Source organism: Aotus nancymaae, unplaced genomic scaffold, assembly GCF_030222135.1.
Source record: "Aotus nancymaae isolate 86718 unplaced genomic scaffold, 86718_ANA_hifiasm-v0.15.2.pri h1tg000089l, whole genome shotgun sequence".
NCBI classification, from domain to species: Eukaryota; Metazoa; Chordata; class Mammalia; order Primates; family Aotidae; genus Aotus; species Aotus nancymaae.
The window spans coordinates 6,720,565-6,730,010 of NW_026988504.1; the positions used below are offsets into that span (position 1 = coordinate 6,720,565).

Below are 9,446 nucleotides of genomic sequence, written 5' to 3' on the forward strand. Positions count from 1 at the left end.
AATTCTAGCTTTTCTCAGCTCTGCTGAGGGAAAACGGGAACAGTATTTTCTGGTTTGTTCTGTTTTCCCAAAATCTCACTCAGGAGAAGAAAAGTAGTGTGTTCTCTGGAGGCTCCCAGGGTGGCACCGATAAGAGCATGCATGAGAGGTTCCCTCACCCCAGCTGGCACTCTGCCCTTGTTGCTTCTCAGCTCATCACTGACCTCACCCATTGCCCTGGCAGTTGAGATCACACACACACGTGCAGGCACATGCACGCAAAGAGATGCACAGATTCCAGATGTCTGTGGAATGGTGGTCTCCCAACATCTCCCCTGGAGTTGAAACCCTCACTGTCAGCTTCTGGTGGAGAGACCATCCCTAATTCCCCAGGCCCCACCATCCTGGAACTGCCTTTCAGCTTGGAACTGTTTGTACTACTTGCCTTGTGGGAGATAAGGGTTGGGGCAGGTGTTTAGAGGAGTCTTTTTATTTTGTTTTGTTTTGTTTTTAAGAGACAAGTTTTCATTCTGTCGCCCAGGCTGGAGTGCAGTGGTGTGATCATAGCTCACTGCAGCCTCAACTTCCTGGACTCAAGTGATCCTTCCACTTTGAGTAGCTAGGATTACAGGTGTGCACCACCATGCCCAACTAATTTTATATTTTTTGTAGAGATAGGGTCTCACTATGTTGCCCAGGCTGGTCTTGAACTCCTGGCCTCAAGCAGTCCTCCCACTTTGGCCTCACAAAAGTGCTGGGATTACAGGTATAAGCCACCACATCTGGCTGAGGAATATAATTTTAAAGTAATGATTTATGAGGAAAACCACCTGATAAGATAAAAACTCATTTAGAATATTTCTCTTAGCCAGAGTTCAAAGATTCCAGGTAAGGGCCGGGCACAGTGGCTCATGCCTGTAAACCCAGCACTTTGGGAGACTGAGCCAGGCGGATTACTTGAGCCCAGGAGTTTGAGACCAACCTAGGCAACATAGTGGGACCCTGTCTCTACAAAAAATTAATCAGCCAGGCATGGTGGCACACACTGTAGTGCCAGATACTTGGGAGGCTACAGTGAGCCATTATTGTACTAGTGCACTCCAGCCTGGGCGACAGAACAAGACCCAGTATCCAAAAAAAAAAAAGATTCCAGGCAGTTTGGCACAGAAGTATTTGTGCTTAGCTTCTCCACTGCTGGTGGCATCTGGAGTCCCAGGTGCCCTTCCCGCTTCACCTGCACAGTGTCCTGGGGAAGTGCAGATGCAGATACCACATGCAGGACACCCCTCTTCCACCCTGCCAACCTCAGCCTCCCTTCCTCCCTCCCTACATAGGACCTCTTCTCAGCCCTCATCAAGGGCCCCACTCGAACCCCCTACGAGGACGGCCTCTACTTGTTTGACATTCAGCTCCCCAACATCTACCCAGCCGTGCCCCCCCATTTCTGCTACCTCTCCCAGTGCAGTGGCCGCCTGAACCCCAACTTGTATGACAATGGGAAGGTGTGCGTCAGCCTCCTGGGCACCTGGATTGGAAAGGTGAGTGTAGTGCCAGGCCCCCAGCAAAGAAGGAGGAAGAGCCAGTGGGGGATATGGGCCGGGGGAACAGAATTGATGGCGTCCTGTGTGTTTCAGGGGACAGAGAGGTGGACGAGCAAGTCCAGCCTTCTCCAGGTGCTCATCTCCATCCAAGGTACAGTTGGGCTGAAGCAGGGGTACAGACAGGGAGGGCCAGTGGAGGGAAGTGACTGATGGGTCTCTGGAGGCTGGAGGGTAGGCCTGCGCCATGGGCTTCTCCCACCCACTGTGGGAAGGTGTCCCTCTGCCACAGGTCTGATCCTGGTGAACGAACCATACTACAACGAAGCCGGCTTCGACAGTGACCGGGGCCTGCAGGAAGGCTATGAGAACAGTCGCTGCTACAATGAGATGGCGCTGATCCGTGTGGTGCAGTCCATGACCCAGCTGGTGCGGCGGCCCCCTGAGGTCTTTGAGCAGGAGATCAGGCAACACTTTAGCACTGGTGGCTGGCGGCTGGTGAACCGCATCGAGTCCTGGCTGGAAACCCATGCCCTGCTGGAGAGGGCCCAGGCTCTGCCTAACGGGGTCCCCAAGGCCAGCTGCTCTCCAGAGCCCCCAGCTATAGCCGAGCTCTCAGACTCCGGCCAACAAGAACCTGAGGATGGAGGGCCAGCCCCAGGAGAGGCCTCCCAGGGCTCAGACTCAGAGGGCGGTGCCCAGGGCCCAGCCTCAGCTAACAGGGACCACACAGACCAGACTTCGGAGACCACACCAGACGCATCGGTGCCACCCAGTGTCAAACCAAAGAAGCGGAGAAAGAGCTACCGGAGCTTCTTACCTGAGAAGAGTGGCTACCCTGACATCGGCTTCCCCCTCTTCCCGCTTTCCAAGGGTTTCATCAAGAGCATCCGGGGTGTCCTGACGCAGTTCCGGGCTGCCCTGCTAGAGGCAGGCATGCCGGAGTGCACAGAGGACAAGTAGGTGCCAGGCACAGAGGAAGGAGCATCACCGTGGGAGAAGCCAGCCGCCGTCTGCTCACTCCCCCCGGAATCGCCCTCTTCCCATGCCCCTCTGTCCCCACTGCAAGCCCTCACTGCCCTCTTCTCCCCAAGGTGAGTTTGATGCTGAAGTACAAGAAGTGTGCTGAGATGCCGCCGTTTATTCTGAAGCGAGATTTCAACAGGCGGGTCCCCCGTGGCAAAGAAAATCGGAACCTTGTTGCTGATTTCCATTTGTCACCCCAGCAGAATGTCCCGGCACTTGCTCCCTTGCTGTCCCTTCTCAGGTCAGAGGCGGGTATTCCAGGGCCTGCCACTGGGCTCTCTGGGCCGGTGCCCTGCAGACCCGCAGGAGAGCAGATGTGCCTTGCATGAAGTGTGGGTTGCGCCAACAATTCCCCTGGTCCTTTTCAGCCTCTTCAGTTCAACTTGAGCCTCCCTGTGTCCCAAACCCTCCTGCTGCCACCTCCACCAGGTCCTCCTCCCTAGTCCCCCAGCGTCAACACTATCCCTTGGGAGTTGTAGCTGCTGTCACTGACTCCCAGCTCTACACTGGCCTGTCGATTACATTGTAGCCCCCAGGCCTGTTGAACTTGCTCTCTAAGAGAGGTTGGGAACAGGCTGGGTTCAGGGTGACACCCATTAGAGGTGGTGGCCTTCACATATGCACATGGAGTTGAGGACCAGGGAGCTGCGGGGAAAGCAACAGCTGTAGGTGCCTTGCTCTTCTGTTGGAGGCTGCTGGGGCGAGAGCAGCTGCACAAGGCCAGGGCAAGTGCTAGGGCCTCTCCCCCATCACATGGTCACACTGGGATGTGGCGTGCAGCTCACTGAACTCCGAGCGAGCCAGCCCTCTCTTGGACTAGAAGGAGACCTGCTGTCAGCCCTTTGCTTCCAAACTGCAGGCTCAATCCAGAAGGGGACGGCCGGCAGGGGCTCTCCTAGTGCCCAGAGACAGGCCCAGAGGTTTACAAGTTTTCTAAGCTTTTGATAATGTGAAGCTCCAGGCCGAGAGGATGCTGTTGAGCACATTGCAGCTATGTAATTTTTGGTGTATGTATGTAATATTTAAGGTTGGGGAAAAAAGCTCAAAAGCAAAGATATTAACTCTTACTAGAAAAAAAGACAAAAAAAAAAAAAGCCAAAGCATGATGCGTCTTGTCAGCCTTAAGTGGGCTCCACACCTGTGCTATGCTGTGACCGCCCAGCCGGCAGAGCTGCGGGAGGACGGAGCCGGGCCACACGCCGTGGCATTCGGAGCTGAGTCAGTATCTTGTTTGAGAAACACGCAGAGTGACTGGTGGGGCTGAGCTTCCCAGTGCATTGTACATGTGGAGATGTGAATGCCTACTGCTTACACTATCTGTATAAAGTGCTGTGTGATTAAACTTTTTTTACTTGCATTTTTTTTTTTTTGGTTGGCTCATTAACAAGACAAGGTGACACCATTAAACCTGCCTCTGCCATTCATCTGGGCTCCGTTGCCTTTCTTCCTCTCTGGAGCACTGTGTGCTTGTGTCCCTCACACATACCCTCCCTGGGGAAGGAAAGAGCCTGTTGCCAGGGAAGGCATATGGCAGTGGGTCCTGGCTTCAGCACCACCACCCCACCCCCACCCTCACCTGCCAGGTCTGCTTGCCGGCTTTTTGCACTTCCTGTCCTGGGGCAGTCCTCTGGCCTCTTCCTGGCTGGTGTTGTGCTCCTCAAGAGCCAGCTTAGAGCAGTCTTCCAGCAGCTGTGGTCCCCAAAGGCCTACAATTGACCAGTTCATCCAGTTCAGCTCCTTCCAGATTCTAGGAGAGCCGACATCATAGCACCTGGCGGTAGACAGGTGCCACAGCTCCTGGGCCCTAAGCCAAAATGGCTGCCCAGTTTAGGAGACTGGCATCAACCCTTCCCCAACGCATCTTTTCCACTCCTGCCTGGCAATCCTCCACAAGGACAAGTGGGGAATGGAGGCAGCTGAGGGAGGCTGGGGGAACCCTAGACCCCTCATTGTGGGGGATGGCGGACTCCTTTTAAAAAGGTAACACTAGCCATTGTGGCGGCTCACATCTGTAATCCCAGCACTTTGGGAGGCAGAGTCAGGTGGATCACCTGAGGTCAGGAGTTTGAGTCCAACCTGGCCAACATGGTGAAACCTCGTCTCTACTAAAAATACAAAAATTAGCTGGGCATAGTGGCAGGCATCTGTAATCCCAGCTACTCAGGAGGCTGATTGGGAGAATTGCTTGAACCCAGAAGTAGAGGTTGCAGTGAGCCAAGATGGTATTAAAAAAAAAAAAAGGGGGGGTAAGATACTGCCATTTTTTTACTTCTGAAGTCTCTTGCTCCTTGCCAGTTTTGCAGGGTAGGAGGCAGTGTTTTTATTGTTTTTGTTTTTGAGACAGTCTCACTCTGTTACCCAGGCTGGAATGCAGTGGTATGATCTCAGCTCATTGCAGCCTCAACCTCCCAGGCTCAAGCGATTCTCCTGCCACAGCGTCCCAAGTAGCTGCGACTACAAGTGCCCACCACCACACCCTGTTAATTTTTGTATTTTTTATAGAGATGGGATTTCACCATGTTGCCCAGGCTGGTCTCAAACTCCTGAGCTCAGGTGATCCACCCACCTCGGCCTCCTAAAGTGCTGGGATTACAGGCATGAGCCACGGTGCCTGGCCCACCAGTTCCCTCATGCCCTGAACTCAGACATTTTCCCTCTCCTGCTAAATGGTCTCTGGTATCAGAGATTCGCTGGGACTAACTAGTTGTGTGGCCCTAGCTAAGACATGCCAGCTCTGAGCTGCATCCTCCCTCGTATGATCAGGCAGCTGGCTGAGCTCAGGCTGCTTCAGGGTGGAGGTGCTGTAAATTATCAGGGTGAGAGAGGCCCCCACCATTAGGCTGAACCAGCTCTGGTCCTGAGTACCCCAACAGAATGCCTGGGGCCAGTAACATCCATTGCCCATTCCTGGGGGCACTCTTGGCTATTGTTAACATTAAATTCCATAATCCTGGCTGGGGTGAGACCCCATTCCCTTCCCACTCACCAGGACAGGACCAGCAGGCTGGGAACGTCACTTTATTTGGATTTGATTCATGGGGTGAGGGTCTTAGAACAAATTGGAGGGCCTTACACAGGCAGCTGGGCCCAGCCAGCTGGGCTCCTGACCCAGGACCTTGTTCTGGCGTGTCCTCCCAAATCACAGCCTGCACCTTCTCCCCCTTCTCCAGAGGAGCCCCCTCCACCCCACAAGAGCTGTAGCCATGCCCTGCAGCCCTGGGGAAGGAGGAAGCGTCCTACAAGTAGACGGTAAGGCACAGCGCGGCCCAGGGGTCATAAGGGCTCTTCTGGAGGTGGTGTCTGCTGGGGCTTCTGGCTGGGCGGGGGCTCCACACAACCGCTGACCATCCAGAAGTAGTTTGGGTGCACCTGGCCCTGCACAGCCTCGCTGACCATCAATTCCCCGTCCACTGCAAACACACCCCTCCCATCCTTGGGCTCCAGGCGGAAGGCGACCACAGGCACGTATACCAAGTAGGGGCATTCATACTCCATATGCCTGCCCTTCTCCATGGCCAGGAAGAGGCGCAGCAGCATAGCCCGAGACACGCCTGCCCGCACGTAGAACAGATGCATGACACCGGCAGCACAGCGGCCCATGGGTGCCGCAAACATCTCGCTGCCCAGGTGCGAGTGCAGCAGTGCCAGCACTAGCACAAAGTCCTGGTCAGGCACCACTGTCCAGTGAGAGGGCACTGGCTCTTCCAGTGGCACAAGGTGTGCATCTACCGGGCCCTGCTGGACCACAACGGGGGAGGTGGGTGTCTTGGGGTCGGCTCTTCCTACAGGGAGGTAGGACAGTCGGCCATGGTAGGTGCGCAGGGCTGCCAGGCGCAGGAAGGTGCCCAGAGTGAAGCGCATCTCCCCCAAGCGCCGATACTTCTCACTCTCTAGGTCCACGTCAGCAATGAAGCCCCAGGCCAGGCTGAGCACAGAGAAGAGGCGCAGCCCTGAAGCCGTGTGCAGTGACAGCAGGTTCATGGGCGACAGTAGCCGACCGCACAGCAGCAGCGTGCAGTTGGTCAGGAGGTCTTCATTAGTAACCTGCTCATAGCTGCAGGGAAAATGGTCAGATGAAGCCGGGCAGGAGCCCCCCAAGTATCCCCCCTTCCTCCTCCCGGGGAGTGGGAGCTGGCAAAGTGCCATGTCATCCCTAGGGAGTTGGCAGGAGCAGTAGGTGACAGAAGGAGCAAGTGGGAGCAGCCAGCTGGGGTCACCAGGAGAGGGCCCCAGGATGAAGGGGGAGGGAGAATGGAAGTGACCTCGACCCATGGGAACTTAGACCAAAAAAACCCACAGGAGAGGGGCACAGAGGGGAAGCAGGCCCACTCTGGCCCTGGGCTCTCACCCAGCATAATGGTTCAAGGAAGCTGCCAGCGCGTTGCCAGAGCCTGCTGGGAGGCTGCACAGGGGCTTCCGAATGGCGGCCTCCCAGTCAGGCCGCTCCATGAGCCCGTTCACCACCTGTGTTGAAGCACACGTGGCCTCAGCCCGGGACGCACGGCGCCAAGCCCCAAGCCAAGCCGCGCGGTGCGGATCTCACCTCGTGCATCAGCCCGTCTCCAGACATGACCACCAGAGCGTCCCAGCGGCCCAGCTCCTCCGACCGCACCAGCTCCCGCGCATGGTTCCGCCGCTCTGCAGGGGGACGCGCAGCTCTCAGGACCGGGGTCCCCTAACAGGGGATGCTCCCGGAACCCCCTCCGAGAAGTACTCACCAGTTAGCATCAGCGTGAAGGAGACTTCAGCCTCAGCCAGAAGGGGCTGCACGTGACTCCGGAAGAGCTGCAGGGCCTTGCCCTTGCCCCCGCGCGGGTTCAGCAGCACCAGCACGCGGCACGGCCGCGGGAGCAGGCCCCAGGGGCCGCCCGCTGGAAAAACAAAGCCGAAGAGGCCGCGTCCGCAACCGGCCACTAGGGGGCCACGGGTAACGACAGGGGCGCTGGTGTGGGAACCTGGTGCCCGTAACACCCGGGTAATTGCCCCCGGCCAGAGGAGCGGCCTCCGCGGGGAGCCCTGGGGTGGGGACGCGGGGCCCCTGCCACCCCCTTCCTTAGCTCAGACTCGGCCGGCTTCTGGCCTCGTGAGGGGCAGTGTTTCTCCCGGGCGTCCACAGCCCCTTTCGTCCAGCTAGGCGTTCCATCATTCCTGGCGCGGAAGAGGAATCCCCCTACAGCCCTTCCCAGCAGGGACCCCACAAACCTGGATCCATAACCCGCGGCTCCCGCTGCCAGGGGGTCCCCGGAGCTGTCGGGGTGCTGCCCGTGGCGGCGGCTCCTGCCTTCAGCTCCTTATCGGTGCTGCCCAGGCGGGCGTCGCAGGGCCGGCTGTGGGGCTCGCCCTCCCTGCCCGGAGCCAGGGCTGTGGGAGCACCGGCGTCATTGCCTGCGGCAGCTGGATCTGAGGGAGAGGAGAAGACGGCGCTGGCGGAGTCCCGGGCCGAGGCTCCCAGAGGTGGGGAGCGCCCGGCTAAATCTCGGGACCAGGGGCGGGGAGCCACGCGATCCCGCATCGCCTGAAGCCCGTGGGGCGGTGACCTAGGTTCCCGGGAGGTCAGAGAGCAGAGGTCTGGTGCCTCCGAGGGCGCCCCCGTCGTGTGAATAGGCCCTCCAACCCCCGAGGCGAAGGGTGCCTGCTCCGCGCCTTTCCTTCCAGGGGCTTGGGGTTCCGGCCCGACGGATGAGTCAGAGCCCCGTGGCTCTCTCCGACGGACTCGCTCCTCACCCCTCGGGGCTGCTGCCAGGGGGAGGGGAGCCCAGCTGCGTAAAAATCCCAGAACTTGAGTGGACATTGCCCGGCACGAAGTTCTGGGCGAGGATCCCCGCCTCGGCCAGCCGGAATGCCGTGTCCCCTGCCCGGAGCTCCAGAGCGGTGGGAGCCGCGGCGCGGGCCTCCCACGGCCCCGCTCCGTTGGGACGCGCACGTCGCTCGGGGGAGCCGCTCCCAGGTCGCCCGAGTGCCGAGCCCGAGTCGGGCCACCAGCTGCCGCCTGCTCTCGCCCAAGCGACGAGTGGCCCAGTTCCCCGTGGCCCCGCGAGGGCGGGCCGTACAGGAGCCACGAGTGGCGCGAAGGGAGGATGGCCGGCCCTACCCAGTCGGTCCGGTTTGCTGGGGAGGCTCCACTGCCGTTCCCTACAGTGGCCTGGGGCGGAACACAGCTCGTCCCAAGCTCAGCCCACGTCTGAGGGACTGGAGCGCCCCGCCGGAGCGGACTCCCCGGCCTCGCTCCCTCCGGCCTCAAACTTTTCGCTCAACTTCGCAGCCGGCGCCGCGGCGCAAAGCCTAGGCGCCGGCCTGGCTCCGCCCTGCGCTCCCGGGGGTGGAACCTGAGCGCCGCCCGGCGTCGGCCCCGCCCGTCCCCAGCCTGAGAGCGCCGCCTCTGACACGGCCCGCGCCCACAGCAGTGCCACGCGCGGGTTCCCGCCCGGGTCGCACGACGTGGCCGCGCGCCCCCGCCGCTCGTCCTAGGCATCCTAAGCGTCTGTTTGGCGAGAAGGCGGCACCGCGACCCTGCAGGCTGAGCTGCGGCGACACGCAACGAGGCATGGAGTCCGGGCCCGGCCGCGAATGCAGCGTCTGGGGCACGCGAAAGTGACCGCGCAGCGCAAGCAGAGGCGCGGGCTCCGCGCGAACTCGTGTGGGAGCGAGTGCCGGGAGCGCGCGCGATTCCGCTCTCCCTGGGGACCCTCGGCTTCACCTCGACGCCGCGACCTCGCCGCCCCGGGTGCTGCCCGCGCCGGGTTGCAGCGCCCCCTTTGCGCGCCCCGACCCCAGCCCACCCAGAATTTGAGGCCTGGACCCCACCCGGGGCGCCTCCTTCATGCCGGGCGTCTCGCCCGCCGCCCGCGGGCTTCCCTCTTTTTTCCACCTGCGCTCTCCCGCGGAGGTTATTTTTAACTTCCC

The 9,446-nt window shown here is 59.7% G+C and overlaps 2 protein-coding genes across 5 annotated transcripts in view; one reads left to right on the forward strand and one right to left on the reverse strand.

The window, feature by feature from the left end:
- UBE2O (ubiquitin conjugating enzyme E2 O) overlaps positions 1 to 3,967 on the forward strand; it is a 62,358-nt gene extending 58,391 nt beyond the window's left edge. For all 4 annotated transcript variants that reach the window (XM_012453656.2, XM_012453657.2, XM_012453659.2 and 1 more), the window contains exons 16-18: positions 1,314 to 1,517; positions 1,614 to 1,671; positions 1,810 to 3,967. In XM_012453656.2, the coding sequence (XP_012309079.1) occupies positions 1,314 to 1,517; positions 1,614 to 1,671; positions 1,810 to 2,480 (933 nt within the window). In that variant the 3' untranslated portion in view covers positions 2,481 to 3,967. The remainder of the gene's footprint in view (positions 1 to 1,313; positions 1,518 to 1,613; positions 1,672 to 1,809) is intronic.
- A 1,576-nt stretch (positions 3,968 to 5,543) lies between these two features.
- SPHK1 (sphingosine kinase 1) lies at positions 5,544 to 8,382 on the reverse strand. The gene is made up of 6 exons (XM_012453660.2): positions 8,268 to 8,382; positions 7,746 to 7,943; positions 7,262 to 7,414; positions 7,087 to 7,181; positions 6,892 to 7,007; positions 5,544 to 6,597 (listed from the first exon to the last, which is right to left on the reverse strand). Exons 1-6 carry the CDS (start codon positions 8,332 to 8,334, stop codon positions 5,817 to 5,819), a joined length of 1,410 nt encoding a protein of 469 aa, XP_012309083.2. The 5' UTR covers positions 8,335 to 8,382; the 3' UTR covers positions 5,544 to 5,816.
- Between the last annotated feature and the right edge of the window lie 1,064 nt (positions 8,383 to 9,446).